The sequence below is a fragment of the Leptopilina heterotoma genome, unplaced genomic scaffold, assembly GCF_015476425.1.
Source record: "Leptopilina heterotoma isolate Lh14 unplaced genomic scaffold, ASM1547642v1 Lhet_68, whole genome shotgun sequence".
NCBI classification, from domain to species: domain Eukaryota; kingdom Metazoa; phylum Arthropoda; class Insecta; order Hymenoptera; family Figitidae; genus Leptopilina; species Leptopilina heterotoma.
The window spans coordinates 2,582,534-2,604,020 of NW_025111157.1; the positions used below are offsets into that span (position 1 = coordinate 2,582,534).

General features: G+C 22.2%; 2 protein-coding genes across 8 annotated transcripts; one reads left to right on the top strand and one right to left on the bottom strand.

The window, feature by feature from the left end:
• Positions 1-1,282: 1,282 nt before the first annotated feature.
• On the bottom strand, positions 1,283-21,348 carry LOC122510464 (ubiquitin-associated domain-containing protein 1). Of its 2 annotated transcripts, none has more exons than XM_043625128.1 (9): positions 21,219-21,348; positions 3,865-4,052; positions 3,572-3,765; positions 3,335-3,495; positions 3,051-3,262; positions 2,422-2,540; positions 2,095-2,285; positions 1,824-1,962; positions 1,283-1,690 (listed from the first exon to the last, which is right to left on the bottom strand). In XM_043625128.1, the coding sequence occupies exons 2-9, from the start codon at positions 4,041-4,043 to the stop codon at positions 1,551-1,553; spliced, it is 1,335 nt and encodes a 444-aa protein (XP_043481063.1). In that variant the 5' UTR covers positions 4,044-4,052; positions 21,219-21,348; the 3' UTR covers positions 1,283-1,550. The 2 variants fall into 2 exon arrangements, with proteins under 2 accessions (XP_043481063.1, XP_043481062.1); XM_043625127.1 differs by lacking the exon at positions 21,219-21,348 and adding an exon at positions 5,203-5,432.
• On the top strand, positions 5,652-20,523 carry LOC122510465 (endophilin-B1). 6 transcript variants are annotated; one of them, XM_043625129.1, is made up of 9 exons: positions 5,652-5,791; positions 6,181-6,322; positions 6,476-6,604; positions 6,675-6,837; positions 9,113-9,176; positions 9,278-9,313; positions 9,587-9,777; positions 17,400-17,535; positions 20,231-20,523. In XM_043625129.1, exons 1-9 carry the CDS (start codon positions 5,729-5,731, stop codon positions 20,336-20,338), a joined length of 1,032 nt encoding a protein of 343 aa, XP_043481064.1. In that variant the 5' UTR covers positions 5,652-5,728; the 3' UTR covers positions 20,339-20,523. The 6 variants fall into 6 exon arrangements, with proteins under 6 accessions (XP_043481064.1, XP_043481069.1, XP_043481070.1 ...); XM_043625134.1 differs by lacking the exon at positions 20,231-20,523 and adding an exon at positions 9,949-9,975 and having other exon boundaries at positions 17,400-17,524; XM_043625135.1 differs by lacking the exons at positions 17,400-17,535; positions 20,231-20,523 and adding exons at positions 9,949-9,975; positions 12,999-13,137.
• Positions 21,349-21,487: the final 139 nt, after the last annotated feature.

The window sequence follows — 21,487 nt, forward strand, 5'->3', positions numbered from 1 at the left end:
TTTTATCTAGTTTCAATTACATAGCATTGCTTGTGTGCTTTACTCAAATGAGCACTGATAACAATTCCAAAAATTTTAATATTACAATACTTAATTTAAAGCCTTTAAAAATGCAGACAACCGACTAAAATAATTATACAATTTTCAATAATCTATCTCATCAAAAAAATTCTCTACACTTTTCCAAAAAATTCATCGTTGAAATATTTTTTTTCCCTCTCTTATTGCGTCAGTTCATTTTCAACGTGGAACTATAATTGCAAATTATTTTACTATATGGAAGCAAATTACTAAAATTTTAAAAGTTTTTTTGCAATTGAATAATTTCGTAAAAAGAAACAAAAGTCGAATTGGAATAACAAATTTTGATATTAGTTGAATAATAAATAAATGATTTACTAATTTGTGATTAATTTTTCAAATTTTCATAATTCACTATTAATAACTACAATAATTATAACAATTGGTTAATAAATATGTATATTTTTTTTTACTAAATCAAAATAACTAGAAATTTCAATTTATCTAAAATTATAAAAAAAAAATGATCCACTTTAATGAGAAGTCTTTAAATATTTATGTATATGAATATCTACAAATTTTCATTGCTCCCAAATCTCAAAGCTCATGCTTAAATCTTTCACTTTCTGTCGGCAGGCTACGAATTTTTTTTTCCAAATATAAAAAAGTCATTATACGATATACATATATAAAATTGATTAAATCATATCCAGTCTTTCTAAAAGGAATAACTAACAGATTTACGAAAAAAAAGCTTTCGTAAAAGTACAAAATAAGATTATAAATTTTCTAAAATTATAAAATTGTATAATTAAACAATAAAGTCAATAAAAATCAAAGAATAATAAAGTATATGAAAATTCGTAATTCACAAGAAGCAGTGTCATATATAGCAAAAGATTTTTTTTTCAGTAAATTATTATTCGAATTACGTCCGTATAGCTAGACGTATTTCTCAAAATAGCAGATTTCTTAAGTAATTAACTATTTTTTTTTAAATGACTAGCGTCGAATAATTAATATGACCTTGAGAGCGCAATCCCAAAAATCAACTCGATTCTCCATAATAAACTCTCTTTACTATGTTAAATAAATCAGTTTTCTTTCCGATAATTTTTTCAAAAATTTTCTATAATACTGTTTTTTTTCGGTATTCAAAACAATTCATTAACAGTATTTGATTCTATAATAATAAATTTTGTATTATCTTCCGATCAATTTATTTTTATTTTTATATTATGAGTCATTTTAGTCAATTTAAAAGTAATATTGATTTTCATCCGCGACAATGAAATGAAAATTCGAAAAATAAGAGCATAGGGAAATAAGAAAAAAAAATTTAATTTCTTTTTTGTCTGAAAAAAACTCAATGTCAATATTAAAAACAAAGGAATCAAGGTCATTTTCTGTATTCATTTGTACCTATCAAAAAAATTTTCACCGAAATTTGGAAAATGAAGTTGTGAGTAAATTTTGTTCGGAAAATATATAGAAAATCTGTCGACGCTGTTACGCAGTTTCTTGAATCGTTAGCTATTAAATTGTCCCATGTCGAGTGCATGTTTTTCTGCGTGATATGTTTTAAAAATTTGACTAAGAACTGGAGATACTTCGGGATCGTTAATCCACAAATTTGTCGAGGATGGTGTTTCCAGAATTGATAAATAAGCTGGAAGAAAAATATAATTTTATAAATAAGCTGAAATTAAATAATTAAAAATGTAACTATTATAATAAAATAATAATAATATTGTAGCTAAAATAAAATAATTATTGATTTAATCTAAATTTGCTTAATTTACCGTGTAAAAATTTTGGATTCGTGAGGCTAAGTTGAATATGAGGATTAGTCATAATTGCTTTGTAAATCGGTTCTTCTGGTTTAATTCCTTCATCTAAATCCTGCAGACTTCGTCTCCTTTCCCCCAGCAACCATTCACACTAAAAAAATCAAAATTTAATTCAATTAAAAACTAATTTAATTTAATTTAAACAATTGAATTCAATAATAATAGTTTAGTTTCTAAATAATATTAACAAATTCGGAGAAATTAAAAAAAGACTCTGGCTTACAGCGTTCGACTGATTGTTTCCAGTGACTTTAAGTGCTTCAATAATTTTCTTCTCCTCAAAGCCCATTTCTTGAAGAGAATGCACTATTTTAGGACTAGGTTTGAATTCCAATTTTTTATACTGTCGGAAGCTCTCCAAGGTCAATGCAACAATATTAATAAGATTTGGCTCAATGCTCGACCCTGTTTCGTCTGGAAAGAGAAAATTTTCCAATATATTAAAATTTTAAATACCTGGATTCAAATTTTGTTCTAAATTTCCAGTAAATAAAAATTAAAACAAAAAATTACATTAAACTGTAAATATTCTAGTTTTTTAAATATTTACCTGATGTGCTGGGACCGGCCATTATTGAGTCTAAATCGAGAACAGGAAGTTGCAAATCCTCCTCATCTTCATCATCTTCGTGTTCTATCAACCATTCGAGTGCCTCGGCCGTGTTCATTCTAAACAGTAAAAGATAATTTATTTATTCAAGTATTTCTTTTATAAAAAAAATTCGCAAGAATTCAATTATTTTCATAAATAATAACATTCTTCGGAAGAATTCAATTATTTTTATAAATAGTACGATTTTTTTTTGCAAAAAATTCAATTTTTTCTTAATTTATTATAAAATTTTACAAAAGTATTCAATTATTTTTATAAATTGTAAAATTCCTTGTAAAAATTAAATTATTTTCAAAAAAATTTGAATAAAATTTCAGGAAAGAATTCAATTATTTTCTTAAATAGTAAAGTGCTTACAAAAATTCAATTATTTTTCAACAAAATTAAATGAAAGAATTTAATTTTTTTTCTTAATTTCTTATAAAATTTTTCAATGAAGCTGAAGCTGGCACCTAGTTATTAGCACCCATTTAATTTCTATAAATTTTAAGTAATTTTCTAAAATTAATATAATAATATTTTTTAATAAAAAGAGTAATTAAATTGAAAAGAGGAAAAATTCTTACTTTCTTAAGCGTAACGCTTTGATGACTTTATTTTCCGTGAAACCCATGTCCATGAGATATTTCACAGCTTTCGGATCGCTTGGCGGCTTGTACCTGGTCTCCAGTCTCTCTCTAATATTTTTATAAAATTTATCTGCATCTGGACTGTACATGAGAATTTTGGCCGATGCTTGAACAAGGGTTATTAAAATCTTGTGAATCTCTTGTTGAAACTGAAATTAATTAATTAATTATTGATTAGAATAAACACAACATAAAAATATAGGAATAAAAGTAATATTTACATCAACAGGACAACTTGAATTTGGCATAGGTCGCGAAGGATTTTTTATCGGTAAATCTGCGGTTGCATTTAATATTTCATCTTCAGTCGGTCCCTTCAAATTTTCTTTGGATAAATTTTCTTTACCTTCGAGAGGTCGAATTTCCGACAACAGAAGTTCGTCTAAACATAATTTTATTAATTTTATGTATAATGTGTAATGAATCATAAATTACAAAAGGAATAAAATGAAATTCACCGAAATTTTGGCAGTCTTCTTCAGTTAATTTGTGATCATCATCAAGTACTTTAAAATTATTAGCGTGAACGAGACGAAAACTGGAAGCAGTTTTTGATTCATCCTGATCGTAAAAATGTTTCATTGCTGTTGTTTTGACTTTTTCAATAGTGAATTCCGGTTTGACGGTTGTTTCAAAAACAGATCCTTCCAAACTAAATAAAAGAAAAAAATGACAGATTTTCTTATTATATGTGACAATTTAAAATAACTAATTATATAATTGACAAATTTGAGAGTAAATGAAAATGAACCTTATTATTTTAATGGTAAATGTTTCAAGTGTTGAAGACGATGGCATAAGCATTGCGTTGTTACGATTCTCAGGAACCCCTGATCTGATGGAAGAAAGAATCAAGGACCTCCTCTGGGCCCTTGAACTCTTTCTGCTATGCCAGGCGTCCACAATGTGCTCCCGTATCCATGGCAACATCAAAGAATTCTGAAAAAGAAAAAAATCCCCCTTCATAATTAATAAACTTTAGATTTTCAGATTCGAACTTTAAAAAAATTCAATTATTAATGAACTTACTAATTAATTATTCTTATTTATTAATTTCAAAAGTTTTTAATAAAATTGTTCGCAAAAATTGAATTATTTTTAAACAAAATTTTAATAAAATTTCACAAACAAATACAATTATTGAATAAAATTTTAATTATTCCTTTGAAAAAATCCAATTATTTTTTAAATAGTAAAATTTTTGCAAAAATTTAATTATTTTCATAAAATTTTCACGAAAGAATTCAATTTTTTTCTTAATTCCATTATAAAATATTTCAAAAGAATTCAGTTATTTTTCAAAATTTTAATAAATTCTTCAAAACAATTCAATTATTTTTATAAATTGCAAAACTCCTTGAGAAAATTAAATTATTTTCAACAAAATTTGAATAAAATTTCATGAAAGAATTCAATTATTTTCTAAAATTTTAATAAAATTAAATAATTAAATGTTCAATTTCAATTTTTAACAAACACGATAATTTTAAAAATTTGAAATAAATTGTTCACAAAATTCAATTATTTTCAAAATTTTTAATTAAAATTATTAAATAAACTCCATTATTTAAAGAAAAATTCAAAAAAATTCTTCAAAACAAATTTAATTAAAATTTTCAAAAATTTCAACAAAATTCTTCTCGAGAATTAAATTATTTTCCTAAATAATAAAATTCTTCGAAAGAATTCTATTATCAAATTGATAAAATTCTTCGCAACAATTCGATGTTTTTTAATACATTAATTTTTAAATTATGAAAATACTTATAAAGAAAAATATTAAATAAGTTAAGAACCAAAAAAGCAAACAACTAACAGCAAACTGCGAACAGATTACCAGAATACAATGATTATTAATATAGAAGATTCTTTGAAATAAAAAATTTCCATTTAAATCTTTCCCCTTCAGTAAATTTTCAAGTAATAAAACCATAAAAAAAACCAAGAATACAAAAATACATACAAAAATAACTTCTAAAAAACAAGCATAGATACAACCATTTCAAATATTAACTAGAAAACATATTTTCAAAGCAAACCTTTCGAAATTAGAAACAAGAAATTATTTGTTGATATATTAAAACAGTACCTTTTTAATAAGTCTACAGGCAAAAATTTATTCTTATATTCGACCATAATTTGGTCATAGTTAACCTTTAAAATACGCGAAATAAATTAAAACGTGAAAAACTTTCATTATTGTTATAGACAGAAATCACGAGAAGTCAATCTTTGCTCCATTTTCGGTTATGTTTTAATTTACATGTCAGAAACGAATCACAAATTGATGGAATAACATGACAGCTGACTGCAGCTGACATTTTTAGAATTTGGTACAAAAAGTTACCTATAGATTTCGCTGAAAAAATACTCCAGGGTTGTGAAGGTAGAATAGAGAGTTAATATGTCGCTCATCAGATGTTTGTCCGTTAAAAATAGCTACTCAATTCTGGTCAGTTCCTAGTGGTTTCTAGGGAATCTAGGGAATAAAGAAAAAGATTTTTTCTTTTTTATTATTTTGCCATTGGCTGCCTTGCCTTGAGTCAGTGATTAATGGAAGAAGAAAACGGGCTGAATTTTGTTCGCATAAAATTGAAATTATTTTAAAAAAAAAAATGGATTTTAATGTAAAGAAAATGGTGAAGGATGCTGGAGCAGCGCTCAGTAGAGTTGTACAGGTAATAATTTGGAAAACAATCCGAAATATTGAATTATTAATAAAAATTCTATTTTGTGTGGGTGTTTAGTGACACCGTCAGTACCGTCACTTCTGACATTTTTGCTTTGTTATAAGAATGTATGACTCTCCTTTATTAAATTAATAATCATTTGTTAACTTTATTAAATAAATATTTTCCCATGAATTAAATTTATTAAATTTCTAAAGTTCACTTTGACAATACATTATATTTTCTATTAATATTTAAAAAAAAATATTCCTAATAAATGTAATTTCTAAAAGTTAAAGTGTAATTGTTTACATTCTCTTATTAATGTTATTCATTTTTATTGAGGACGTGAGAAAATTGACAATAGTTATTAAACTTTCATTCTTTAACTATTTTAGCTTACGGAAGAAACTCTTGGTACTTCTGAGAAGACCGAACTAGATGCTCATTTTGAACATTTAGCAGAACGAGCAAATATGTCAAAAACTTGGACAGAAAAGATTCTTAAAAATATGGAAGCTGTGCTTACTCCTAATCCTGGTATGATTAATTAATTAATTAATTAACTGCTTAAATCATTCTTTTTTGATTTAGAAATCGAATAAATTAATATTGGTATTTTTAGAGTTTTAGATCGATACTGTTTCTTTTTTGCAATTATTTAGAGATTTTTAATCAAATCATTTCTTGTAGGAAATAGAATCGAGGATTTTGTTTTTGAGAAGATTGATAAAAGGAAACCAAACAGACTGAGTAATTTGGAATATCTTGGACAGGATATGATCGATGCGGGAAATGAATTTGGACCTGGAATTGCTTATGGTTTGCTAGCACGTTTTTCTTCTTTTTATTTTTTTAATTATTCGGTTATTTAACTCAATTGTGATTTTAGGCAGTGCTTTAATCAAGGTTGGACAGTGTCAACAAAAATTGGGTCAAATTGAAAGAGACCTTATCGGAACAGCAGCTAATTGTTATATTCAACCACTAAGGAAATTTCTGGAGGGTGAAATGAAAACAATTAGCAAGGAGATGGCTATTCTAGAAACAAAGCGGTAAAAATATTTAATTAATTATTCAACATAATGTAGGGTTGCTACGCAACCTAGAAACCATAAGTTATTATGTTTATTCTTGAAATCTAATTTCACTTAAATATTTCAAAATTAATTCAATTTTAAAAAAATTGCGTTTACAATTTTCGTAAGTAGATGAACTTTAAAAGATTTTCATTTAAAATTTTGTAAAATTTCAATTTTAAATGAATTTAATTAGAAATATTATATAAAAAATCTTGGATTTTTAAAAAAAAAATTTTAACTAAATTTCTTCTGAAATTAGTTAAATTTTTTAATATATATTTAACTAGTTTTATTAAAAATAATGGATATTTAGAAGAATTTTAATTAAAAAAAAGCAAATTAAATTTTGAAGCAATTACAAATGATTGCAGACATTCAATTATTTTCAAAAGTAGTAAAATTCTTCTCTTATTTTTCTTATTTTCAAAAATTTTAATAAAATTCGTGGCAAAATTTTAATTATTTACAAAAATTTTCCTCAATTCAATGATTTTTAATATCTACTTCTTAAATAAAAATTCCTAAGAGAATTCAATTAGTTTAAAAATTGTTTAATAAAATTCTACGCAAACATTTAATTATTTTTATAAATAATAAAAATTTCACAGAAATTCAATTATTTACAAATTATTTTCATATATTATTCAGTTATTTTCATAAATAATAACATTTTTTACAAAGATTCAATTATTTTCATACATAATAAAACTCAATTAAATTTCTTTAAAGAATAAAATTATTATTAAAAATTTTAATGTTTTAATGTTTCTTAAAATTGTACTAAAAATAATTGAAATTTTGCGATAAGTTTTATTTATACATATTAAAAAGAATTTTATTATTTATAAAAATAATTGAATTATTGCGAAGAAATTTATAAAAAAATTTGTAAATAATTGAATTCCAGTGACATTTTTATTATATTTAATTAGAATGTTAAAAAGTTTTTTAAATAATTATTTATAAAAAATTTTAACAAAATTCCACGCAAACATTTAATTATTCTTTTATAAAATTTTATTTTAAAATAATATATATTAAAAATCATTAAATTGTGGAAAATTTTTGAAAATAATTTAATTTTTGAGAAGAATTTTATTATTTTTGGAAATAATTGAATGTCTGCTATCATTTGTAACTTTTCTAAAAAAAATGTAATTATTTTAGTGTTTTTAATTAAAATTCATATAATTTATTTTCTATTAATTTATTTTTATTCATAAAAATTTATTGAATTCCATTAAAATTGTATTAAAAATAATTGTAATTTTGCGTTGAGTTTTTTTTTATTTTTTAAAAATCTAAATTCTTTAAAATTTCTAATTAAATTCATTGAAAATTGAAATTTTATAAAATTTATATTAAAACTTTTTGTAGTTCATCTATTTATGAAAATTATAAACGCAACTCTTTTAAAATTGAATTAATTTTTAAATATTTAAGTAAAATTATTCATTAAATAATTTATGAATTTATTTTAAGGTTTACTTTATGACAGTTTTTAAAGATAATTAAATTATTTAAAATAAATTATTGTCAGATCAAAATTCAAATATTTACAAATTTTTGATAATTTTTTTTTTTTTGCAATAATCACATTATTTTCATAAATAATAAAACTCATCGCAGAATTTCAATTATTTTTAATGCAATTTCAGTCGGAATTTCTCGAAAAATGTAATTATTCTCAAAAATTTGATTAAAATTCATCAAAAGAATTCAACTAATTAAAAATTTGTTGATAACATACTTCATGAGAATTAAATTTCAATTATTTATTTTTTTTACTTAAATAATTGAATTCTTGTAGAATTTTGTAATAAAAATTGATTTATATTTAATTTTTAAACAAATTGATTTGAAAATTTTGAAAGAACTTTTTCAAAAATTATTAAAAATAATTGATTTAGAGAAGAATTTGAGTTAAAAATTCTAAAAAATAATAATTGAATTTTGTTAAGATATTGAATTTCAATTTTTTGCAAAATTTAATTCCTACGGAAAAATAATTAAATATTTATTAAAAAAAAATAGTTATTGATGCTTTCGAATAATTTTACTTTTGAAGAAATTTGTAAATAAATGTAATAAAACATGTTTTTGAATATCTAATAATTTTTAGAGTGACTGAGAATATTTTTAGAGAAAAAGTCAAAATTTTATCTGCAAATAAGGGAAAAAGAAAATTAAATTTTTGTAATAACCCTTTTGTTCTCTAGTATATGAAAACAAAAATTTCTTTTTGTAGACTGGATTTGGACGCGTGCAAAAATCGGGTTCGAAAGGCAAGAAGCATGTTGGGCCAGCAAAATGTAAGTTTCGTTGGAAAATTTCCCTTATTTTATATTATTCATTTAAGTGTTGTGTACGTTTACTCTGAGGTTTGTTTCGCCCCCATTGCTGCATAAAATAGGAGAGCGGCGTATCGCCTGAAGTCTTACTTGATCAGGTATTAAAAACAAAAATATAAAGAAATTGGAAAATTTGTCATATATTCGTATCACAATTTTTTTTTAAATTAAATTTTTCCACGTCACTTTTTTCCATTCGTTTTTTATTTTTAATTACTACAGTCCCTTTAGTTTTGATGTAGGAATTTCGTTTCTCTTAATTTTCAATTTTTGTTTCTATTCTCTTTTTTTTTAATTTTAATTTTTTCCCCCTTTTTCTTGAAAATGTACTTATTATCAATTTTTGTTTTTTTTTTCTAATGAAACACAAGGCCGAGAGGGAATTGAGGGTAGCTCAATCGGAATTCGATCGTCAGGCAGAAATAACGAAATTACTTTTGGAAGGAGTCTCCAGTTCACAAGCGGGACATTTACGTTGTTTACATGAATTAGCTGAAGCTCAAACTCGTCACTATGCTCAATGTCATGCGACAATGCAAGAATTACAACGAGAACTCGCTGGGTAAAGTAAACAAAATTTATTCTGCATAAAAAAGAAGGATAAGGAGATTTTTTCCCTCCACCCCTCGATCATCCTGCATCATATAATTCTATACCTCTTTTTCAAAATGTCAACAAAAAAAAAAAGTTTCTTACAATTTTTTTTTCTCTGTTTTGACATCTTATTGTGCAGCTTCCCCACTCTCGACTGGTGATCCGAGTGAGTAATGTTTTAGAACTTTTATAGCGTCGCTCTTGGACGTGCTAAAATTTATTTAGAAAAGAAAAAAAGCTTAGAACCATTACTCATTCGCAATGATCATGTTCGTGGTAACCCCCGAAGTTTTTTCTTCTACTCTCTCTCTTTATTACTAAATTGATAAGACGAGAAAAATGATTTTTCAAATATTTTAACTTAAGCAATATGCATTTGCGATTGGTGTTAAGGAATGCATTCTTATGAAACTATTAACTTTGTAAAGACGAAAAATTTTTTTTCTCAATTTTACTTAAAAAAAAAAATAAATTTTATTCGTCTTTTTAATGTTGCAGTTTCATAAATTTGCAAAGAAGCATTTGTTTCACTCAGTGTTTGTAGTTTGTGTGTTGTTTCATTTCTCATTTCTCCACTTTTATTATAGTAGAATTTCTATTTCTGTGTTTGCTGTATTAAAAACTGAGAAAGTTAATAGCGTTCTAAATTGAGAATTCTCTATTTTGATTATTAGTTTATTGTTTCTTTTAAATAAAAAAAAGAAGAATCTCGAATAAAATTAATTAGTTTCTGAATTCTTAAAAGTTTAGAACTCTATTAATTTGCATGTATCGAAAGTTAATTCTGGTGGCTTTGGTTTTGCCTTTCTTTCTTTTTTCTCTTGCAGTGCTTTTATCGCAGAATTCTATGGCATATCGAACAATTTTTTAATTAAAAGAAAATTATTTTTGTCTTATTAATAAAATTATTTATCTCTTCTGAATAAATTTATTACTTTTTTATTAATTAAATTTAAAAACATGGTTGCCACAGGTCAGGGAAAAGTAAGGGATTTTTTATTAAAGTGCAGAAAAAAATTGAATTTTTGAGAAGTTACAAATGATTGCAGAAATTCAATTATTTTCAAAAGTAATAAAATTCTTCGCAAAAATTCAATTATGTTCAAAATTTTTTTTAAATTCTTGTAAAAATTTCAATTATTCTTAAAAATAATAAAATTCTTCTCCAAAATTCAATTATTTTCAAAAATTTTAATAAAATTCCTGGCAAGACTTCAATTATTTTCATAAATAATAAAACTCATCACAGAATTTCAATTATTTTTAATGTAATTTTAATCTGATTTCTCGAAAAATGTTATTATTAAAAATTTTATTAAAATTCGTCGAAAGAATTCAATTATTTGAAAATTTGTTGATAAAGTTCTTTATGAGAATTCAATCTTCAGAAAAATTCAATAATTGAATTATTTTCAATTAAATTTTAATTAAATTCGTCGAAAAAATTTGTAAGAATTTAATTATTCTCATAAATAATAAAATTATTCTCGGGAATTCAATTATTTTCATAAATATTAAAATACTTTAGATAAATTCAATTACTTTGAATATATTTTTAATAAAATTCTTTGCAGAAATTCAAACATTTTTATAAATAATAAAATTTTGACAGAAATTCAATTTTTTAAAATAGAATTTTCATAAAATTTTTCGCAAAATTTATAATATTCTACGCTCTGAATTTAATTATTGACATAAATAATTTTCAATACAATATTAATTTAATGAATTTGCGAAAAATGGAATTATTTTTAGAATTTTTATTGAAATTTTTCGAAAGAATTCAATTGTTTTTAAAAAATTTTGATAAAATTCTTTATGAGTCTTCAATTTCAAAAAATATCCAATTATTCAATAAATTATTTATTTTTGTATTTAAATAATTTTATTCTCCTATAGAATTTTCTAAGAAAAATTGATTTAAAAATGAATTTCAGTTAAAATTTGAGATAATAATTGAATATTAAAAGCATTGTAGCGTAAATTTTTAGAAATAATTAATTTTTGAAAAGGGTTTTAATTTAAAATCGTTGGAAATCTGAATTTTTCATACTTTCAACTAAAAATTCTGTAGAATTAATTTTTTTGATTGAATTTGATTGAATTTTGTTTTGAAATTAATTCAAGTTTATATTTTCGAAATATTCAATTGATGAATTTACGAATAATCGAAAATTCCTAAAATTGAATTGTAAACAAATGAATTTGAAAATTCTCAAGGAACTTTTGCAAACATTTTTAAAAATAATTGATAATTGAATTCTATTTTATTATTTAGGAAAATAAATTGAATTCTTGCAACGAATTTTTATTATTACATTTTTTTAAATAATTGAATTCTTTTGAGAAATTTTATTAAAATATTTGAAATTTAATTCAATTCTTGCAAAAAATTGTTGAAAATAATTACTACATTTTTCGAGGAATTTATTTTAAATTGTATTAAAAATAATTTAAATCCTATGAAAAATTTTATTATTTATGAAAATAATTGAATTCTTGCTAAGAATTTTACAATTTATAAAAATAATTGAATTTTTTCGTAGAATATTATCAAAGTTGTTGAAAATAATTGAATTTTTATTAAAACTATTAAAAATAATTGAATTTAAATAATATTTTTAAAAATAATTGAATTCCTTTGAAGAATTTTATTATTTAGGAGAATAATTGAATTCTTACAACGAATTTTTATTAAATTTTTTTTAAATAATTGAAATCCTGTGAAGAATTTTATTAAAATTTTTGTAAATATTTTATTGATGTTTTCGAATAATTTTATAATTAAAAAAATTCGTAAATAAATATAATAAAAAAATTTTTTTTCAGTATCTAATAATTTTGAGAGTGAATCAAAATATTCTTTAGGGTCAGGGAAAAAGTTAGAAATTTTGTCTGAAAATCAAGGAAAAGTCAGGGAATTTTTTGTGGCAACCCTGAAAGAAGTAGTTGTTTTATTACTTAGAAAAATTTCTTCTTTATTGATTTAAATGTAAAAAATTGATTTTATTGAATTAAAAAATTTTGAATTAAAATCTTGCTCTCAATGAAACGAGCAATGAAATGAGAGTATATAGGAAAAATAATGAAATTTTGTTCGAAATGCCAATGGAGTTTGAGAAAGTTTCTTCTCCTCTGATTTGGGTCTATGTTAACTGTCTATCTTTGCTTGTGCGGTTGGAATTGCAGGGCACGTCAACCAAGTCCTATGCTGCGAGTCAACAGCGAGGAAGTGATCGAGCTAAATCCCTCGCCTACACTTTCCCAAAATTCGCCTACTCATCAGCCTCTAGCTGGAACCCCCTATGTTACAGCTACATTTGACACCAATATTACTAAAGTTTAGTCTCTTTGCACGAAATCTTATTCTGCACTAACAAAGTCTAGGCTAATTTTTCTCTCTCAAATATTGCAAACTATATCGAGCTATAAATACCGAGATAAAAATACATAGTTAAAAGATAAAAACATAAATAAAAGAAAAGTAAATAAAAAAAAGTAAATAAAAAAATAGTAAATAAAAAAAATAGTAAATAAAAAACATTAAATAAAAAAATATCCAAAAAAATATTAAATACAAAAAGATAGTAAATAAAAAAATAGAAAATAAAAAATAGTAAATAAAAAAAGTAAATAAAAGAAAAAAAAATAGCAATCGTTGAAAAACTAACATGTAAACGAAAACAAGTGTCATTATTACCAGCTCAACTCTGTCAATATACAATAATCGCTTTTCAAATATTGCCTATACACAATTATTTTAATTCAAAGTACATACGCTGTTTAATAACTTGAAAACTATATTTAATTGTATTTAACTTAATTGTAAATTCTACGTATTTACGTATATATCTTAATGTGGAAATAAAATATTTCCATAATAATTCTCATGTCTCACTGATTTTGGGATTGTGATTTTTTTAATCATCAGTAATGATAAATTAGTTCGATCATTTCACGTTGCATGGTTCTCGTTTCATGGCTATGGGGTATCATTTTTGTTAACTCGTTTCTATTCTTTTTTTTTCTTAAAAAGCAAATTTTTCGTGCAATTATCACTTGCAATAAAAAACAAAAAGTAAACTACTTTTTTCTAGAATTTTTAAAAGCATTAAAAATTATTTAAAAGCATTCGAAAGCATTCAAAAATATTTGTGACGCACTCCCAAAAAATTAAGTACTTAAGAAGCAAAAAATTTCAGTTTGTGTTAATTTTTTGGAGTAAAAATACAAAAAGAGAATTACTATAATGATAAATTACTGATATTCAAGTTTTCGTTACATATTCGAAATATTTCATAGAAACTAATTTTAAATTTACGAAAATTAAAAAGGAACTTCAAGATAAAACATAATCTTCAATTCTTTTGCTTCTTAGCTTTTTTTGGGAGCACGCCACATTTTTAAAATCTGCTTTTTAACAATTAACTGTGAAAATTGTATGTAGTTAGTTGATTTAATATTTCAAGTATAATTACTCTCATTTTATTGAAAAATATCTAAACTATTTTCTCTACTATTCTATATCAAATTTTGTAAATAATAATCCGACATTCATACAAACAAACTTTTCATCAAACAAAAATTAAATAATTCAGAATTATATTTTTCTTCCTGAAATTTCAAGTCAATCGATAAATATTAGCAAATTCGGTATTTTTACCGACAATTATTATTCGATTACTCTGTAATTTTATTTAGTTTGGAAATTAATTTTATATCGTTGAAATAATTTTTTTTATTATATTATTTAAATTTGCATCACTTTGTCAAAAGTTAACTTGAAAGTTTAACTTTCAGATTTTTAATCTATTTATTTTTTAATTCGTATAATTCCTTCAATGTATTTTCAAATCCATTTCCATTTTTAAATCCATCCATTATTATTTTTTATTTATTCTACTATTATCATTGTTAAATTTTATTCACTCACGATTCTTCATTACTTGGACAGATCTCAATTCTTATAAGTGTTTAGAATAAAATAATTCGTAGAGAATTTTTTTTTTATTCTTGTAGATGTACGTTACAATGTCTCTTTTAGTGTTTTATTCTTATGTATATATAAGTGATCATAATGTCTATTTATAAATATTTAATATCTATTATAAATATTTAATATCTATTATAAACATTTAATATCTGTTATACATATTTAATATCTATTATAAACATTTAATATTTGTTATAAACATTTAATGTCTGTTATAAACATTTAATATCTATTGTAAATATTTAAACTATTTAATCACATATTTTTAAGGAAGAATTTAACGGACAGTCAAAAGAAAACTGAATCTGTCATAATTTCGTATTTTAAATAAAAAAAAAAAAAACAAATTAAATTTTAAATTCATTTTGGTCAAAGGGTAAAGAATTTAATTTCCAACAATTTAAGTTTAAGAAATAGTTTTTTATTGACAAAATTGTGATTAAAATTGTGAATAAAAACAAAATTCAGGAAACCAGGAAAACCTGGAAATGTCAGGAAATTTTATAAACCTTGAATTTCTTTGCGTACCAATTCAATTTTTTTCAAAATAATTTTAATAAAATTCTTCGCAGAAATCCAATAATGTTTAAAAATTTACAAAATATTCTCGTCAAAATTTTCAAAAAACAAAATTCTTCAGAAAAATTAAATTATTATTATCATAAAGAACAAAGTTCTTCGTAGATATTTAATTATTAGTGAAAAATGTAATACAATTCTGGGCAAGAATTCAATTATCATTATAAATAACAAAATTATTCGCAAAAATTTAATTATTTTCAAAAATAACGAATTTTTTAGCAGGAATTCAATTATTTTCAAAAATTCCATAAAATTCTTCACAAAAATTCAATTATTTTCAAAACTTTCAAATAACGTTCTTGACAAGAATTTTAATTTTTTTTTATAAATAACAAAATTATTCGCGAAAATTCAATTATTTTCAAAAATAACGAATTTTTTAGCAGGAATTCAATTATTTTCAAAAATTCCATAAAATTCTTCACAAAAATTCAATTATTTTCAAAACTTTCAAATAACGTTCTTGACAAGAATTTTAATTTTTTTTATAAATAACAAAATTATTCGAAAAAATTCAATTATTTCCAAAAATAAGAAAATTTTTAACATGATTTAATTATTTTCAAACACTACATAAAATTCTTCGTAGAAATTCAATTATTTTCTAAACTTTTCATAATTTTCTTCAAAGATATTCAATTTTTATTGAAAAATGTAATAAAATTCTGGGCAAAAATTCAATTATCATTATAAATAACAAAATTCTTCGCAAAAATTCAATTATTTTCAAAAATAACGAATTTTTTATCAGGAATTTAATTATTTTCAAAAATTTCATAAAATTCTTCGTAGAAATTCAATTATTTTCTAAACTTTTATTAAAATTCTTCGCAGAATTTCAATTATTTTTAATACAATTTTCATCAAATTTTCTCGAGAAATGCAATTATTTTTAAAAATTTTATTAAAATTTATCAAGAGATTTCAATTATTTAAAAATTTGTATTTTTATAATTATTTATAAAATTCATTATGAAAATTCAATTTTAAAAAACATTAAATTGTTTAATAAAATATTTATTTTTATATTTAAATAATTGAACTCTCGTTGAATTTTCTAATAAATATTGATTTAAAAATGAATTTCAAATTAAAATCTTTGTAAACTTGGACTTTTCGTACTTTTAATTAAGAATTCTGCAGAATTAATTTTTCTTAATAAGTTTAATAGATTTTTTTTTAATTATTTGAAGTTTTTAATTTATAATATATTTAATTGAAGAATGTCGGAATAATCGAAATTTCGTAAAATTAAATTGTAAACAAAAGAATTTGAAAATTCACAAAAAGAACTTTTTTGAAAATTATTTTTAAAAAATTGACTTGAAGAAGAATTTTAGTTGAAAATTCTAGAAAATAATAATCGTAATGATGAAAATAATTTTTGAAAAAGTTTTAATATCTTAATTTCTATAAAAAAAAAATTATTAAATATTTATTTAAAAATGAAGTTTTTGATGTTTACAAATAATTTTCGTTTTAAAAACCTGGAAAAATTCCGTTTTTTAACCTGGAAAACTTGAAAAAGGAAATTTAAAAAGAGCAAAAGCGTGGCAACCCTGAAAATTGTTTAAAATATTAAAAATTAAATTATTTGCTTACACTAAGTCGAAATTAAAATTTTATTTAGCTTTTTTAAATTAAATACGAAATTATGACATTGAGCTTTTTTTCTAATTCTTTGTCAGATTTTTCCCATTTCTGCAAAAAGAATGATTTTAAGTCATTGCAGCAACTTATTTACATAATTAATCATATAATTTACATAATAAAATTACATAATTAAAAATTAAAAAATAAAATAAATTAACAATTTTCGTCAGATTTTCTGCAGTTTAATGAAAATAAATAATGGAGATAATACGAGTTATACAATTTTTCTTTTATGATAAACATAAAAATAATAAATAATTTTTATTATTGAAAACCTTGAGGAATAGTCTCTGTTCAATTTTGGAGTTGAAATTTCACTTAAAAAAAAAAAAATGATTGAATTAAAAGTTTCTTCCTATCAGTTTGTCTGGGTGTTCTTTCCATTCATCCACTCAGTCAACATCATCGGCACCTATGGAAAATGGACAAGATCGAGCTCGTGTTGTCTGTGATTATTCCGCAAGAGATTCCAGTGAATTAAACCTCGAGCAAGACGAGGTAACGAAATTTGAAATTTAAATCAAGTCTCTAAATTTCGAAGCATGATTTTATTCTTTAGTTGCCGTATAGGTATATAAAATCGTCAATATTTTTCTCTAAAGTGTCTTTCGAATTTTTCTATTCTATTTTGGCAATTGAATAGAAAACAGTCTTAGACTATTCAAAGGGACATTTTTAAAAAAAAAATTTCTTCTTTATAAATCTTGGATTTTTCTATTTATTTAAAAACTATTTGTCAACGACTGTGATCAAATTAATTTAATATTAATTTGATTTTCATAAATATTTTTCATTTTCTTCGCTGAGGCATGGAGTAAAACTATAGTTTTTTTTTATAGAATTATATAATTATTATGTATTAGTTGCTGCTAGTTTCTCAAAATCATTTTTTTGATGTGAGTTTTTATATATATATTGTCTGCACACTAGTGTTTAAGTTTATTAATTTAATAATTTAATTCGTTTCTTTTTGTGCTTTTGTTATTGTTAAATGGGCGCACTTTTTCATCAACTTTTTTACGAAATAGAATAAGAGTATGTATTTTTTTTTTTTTTTAATTTAGCCTTATGTGTATACAATTGAGAATGTGTTTATTGTATTTTTCATTTATAAACAAAAATTATATGTGCAATGCAAAAGGTATAGATATAATTGTTTGAAAAATCAGATATTAGAAATTATTTTACATTTTAAAAAGACTCAAAGTATCTATCGATTTTACGTAAATTATTATATTATAAGAATTCGATTCACTTTTTTCTTTTTTAATTCCGTCTGTTATGAATTGAAATTGTATTCGTATGATTTATATTGAAAAATAATTATTTATATTTTAATTATAATTGTAATTGTATAAATAATTACATAAATTTAATTTTATTAATTTTATTAATTTTATTAATTATATTAATTTTGTTAATTTTATAATTTATATTAATTATAAAAACATACATTAATTGTTATAATGTATATTAGGCGCATGGTTGTAGTATGTTTGGAAAAAAATTACAATTTTGTAATTTTACTGCATACGATACAAAAATTCTATATTATAATTTCTAATTATATAAATAATTATATGAATAATTAATTATATTTCTATAAATATTATAATATTTATCGTAATATTTAGTTACTTTTACTATATGTATATTAACTATTTTCTACTACTTAATGGAAAACTTGAAATTATTACTTATTCCATTGCAATTCTTCACTTTTTTTTACAATATAATTGTTTATAATTCTGTACCATTATTTAATAATTAATTAATAATTTATTAATATTATTTGTACGTAATACTCAGCTATGTGAATCAATACAAAAAATATTGTTAGAGAATGAAATTCTTTAAAAGAAAAAAAATTACAAAAAAGAATTGTGCGTTTAAGAAACTTTCTAAAAAATTAAATATTAGAAAAAGATTTTAGAACGTTTTTTAATAAAGTACTTGTGACATATTATTGATTATAATTAGTTAAATTTGTTAATTCTGTAAAATTATTGAAAAAATGTGAAATATTCGAAAATTCTTTATTTCGATTCTTTATTTAATTTTTAATGTTAATACGGTTTTATTCTAATTAAAATTTTAATTATTTCAATTCATTCAGTTAATTTAAGTCATTGAATGAATTAAATTAATTAAATTCAATTTAAATCGAATAAGCATAAATTTAATGATTATTTAATATATTACGTTTAATTAATTGACTGTTAATTTATTTCTAAACTTGAAACTCAAAATTTTTTTTAATTAGATTTTTGTAATTACTTTTTTAAATAGATTTTTGTAATTATTTTTTTTTAAACAGATTTTTATAATTATTTTTTTAAACAGATTTTTGTAATTATTTTTTTAAATAGATTTTTGTAATTCCTTTTTTTTAATTAGATGATTATTAATAGAGAATCGATTTATTGAAAATTATCACAGATTATAATTTCTGGATCAGTAAAAAAATGTCACATGTACTCTTACTATTTTTCAATGTATATTTGAAAAGTAATTAATTTTCTAATTATCTATGTAGATAAAAAATTGAGCATGTCACGTTTAATTTTACGAAATTAAAGTCCAAAACGTTTATCAACGAAAAAAAAATTATTTAATGCATTCAAGTATTATTTTTAATTATTTTTAATTTTATTTTCTTATTTTCAATTGTAAAATAATTATTATCAGAATATAAACATAAATATTTTTGTGTCAACATTGCTGCGTCATTTTTAATTAATTTACTAAGCGAACAATTTTTTTCGTTGATTAACGTTGTGGACTTTTGGTTTAATTTTATTATTTGATTTTGTAGACGAACGAATAAATTTTGAAGCTCAGGAGTTCTTTTTTATTTAATGAAGAAAAAAATTTCTCATACTCTTGAACTTTGAAATTTTATAGAGAAAATAAGAATTGAAGATTGTCGCATGACAGTAATTATTGTATAACGATACTCTGTAGTTTTAATTCGTTTATTTATATTTAGACTTAATTTTTTTTTGTTATTTGACAATTATCTTAAAATTCTTAAATTTATAATTGTGAATATATGTTGTACATACTTAAAATTTACTCATTTCAATAAACACTTGCAATTTTATGATTTATTTAATTTTATCTCTCTACTATTTTGAATTTTTTTTTTCCAAAAAAAAAAACTAACAATTGAAAAGTTTCACATTTTTTATAGGTAATTTCTGTCTCTGAAATTGATGGAGACGAAGATTATCTTTTGGGATTTAGAGGCAGTCAACGAGGAAAAGTCCCCAAAGCTTATGTAGAAATTATTAGCAGTTAAATATATTTAAAAAATATTTTACTGGTTCCTTGCTAAATTATAATTTAGCTAATTAGTTAACTTAAATATTAAGTAAACAAAAAAAGTTTTATTGAAACACTGCTTGGATGTGATTAATATATATCTATATATAAAACTTGGAAAAATAAAAATGATGCCTAATTCTTTATGTCAAATACATATAAAAATATATAAATTTTCAGAAATAAATTATTCTATGCAAAAAAAAAAATATATTTCAAAATGTAGAGTAAAAAAGCGTAATCAGTTTTATCAATTACTTGTTAATTAAATGTTACATACGTTCTGAAGGAATTTTAAAGTTTAAACTTTTTAAACGGACAAGTGTCAATTAAGTCAAATTTCTCTCATATCGAAAATAATTTTTCCAAATAATTCCAAAATATAATTAAAAAAATAATTGACTAAAACTTTAATAGTCGTTGAACTTTTTCAGAAAATATATAATTATATATTATTATACAAAAAAAAAAACTCGACCAACATGATATATGTCTATATTGTCTAATTAGAAATTTTACCAAATAATTTCCTGTAAATCAAAATATTAAATAAAATTATCTAAATTATTAATTATTATTATTAAAAATAATAAAGTACATGTTCCGGTAATCTATTTCGCAGTTTGCTTTTTTGTTTCTTAACTTTTTGATAATTTTTCTTTTCAAATATTTTCAATTTTAAAATTAATGTATATTTTAAATTTTGATCATGAAATTATATTTTAAAAAAATTATATTTGAAAATGAAAAATTTTGTAATTTGCATAACAAAAATAAATTATTGAGTTCTTTTTTTAAATGAATTTGAAATGAAATTTTCGTGTAAAAACATTTGAGAACAAAACTAATTAACTTACTATCAATAATGAGTGATTGTTTTTGTTTGTTGGTTACATGACTTCTTGTTGCAAAGCAGGTAAACAAACACTGAGTTGTCAATGTTTTTTTGTTTGAAAATTTTAAATGCTGGTTCTTGGACAGTATTGTAAATGTACCCTAAAAGCCTAAAGGTCACCAGGGTTGGGACATTTTGAGAAATGGGCAATGGTACACTTCAGAGTTGGGTAGGTCACTTAGAACTGTGGATCGTACCTTAAGATCCAGGGCTGGGAACGTTTTTCTAAGA

Excerpts from the sequence above, each read along its gene's own strand:
- LOC122510464 (XM_043625128.1), bottom strand. The coding sequence starts at position 4,043 with ATGTTGCCATGGATACGGGAGCACATTGTGGACGCCTGGCATAGCAGA. Across the intron at positions 3,766-3,864 it reads TTTACCATTAAAATAATAAG|TTTGGAAGGATCTGTTTTTG; the intron begins GTTCATTTTCAT and ends TCTTTTATTTAG. Across the intron at positions 1,691-1,823 it reads GAATCCAAAATTTTTACACG|CTTATTTATCAATTCTGGAA; the intron begins GTAAATTAAGCA and ends TTTTTCTTCCAG.
- LOC122510465 (XM_043625129.1), top strand. The coding sequence starts at position 5,729 with ATGGATTTTAATGTAAAGAAAATGGTGAAGGATGCTGGAGCAGCGCTC. Across the intron at positions 6,323-6,475 it reads TGTGCTTACTCCTAATCCTG|GAAATAGAATCGAGGATTTT; the intron begins GTATGATTAATT and ends CATTTCTTGTAG. Across the intron at positions 17,536-20,230 it reads TAAACCTCGAGCAAGACGAG|GTAATTTCTGTCTCTGAAAT; the intron begins GTAACGAAATTT and ends CATTTTTTATAG.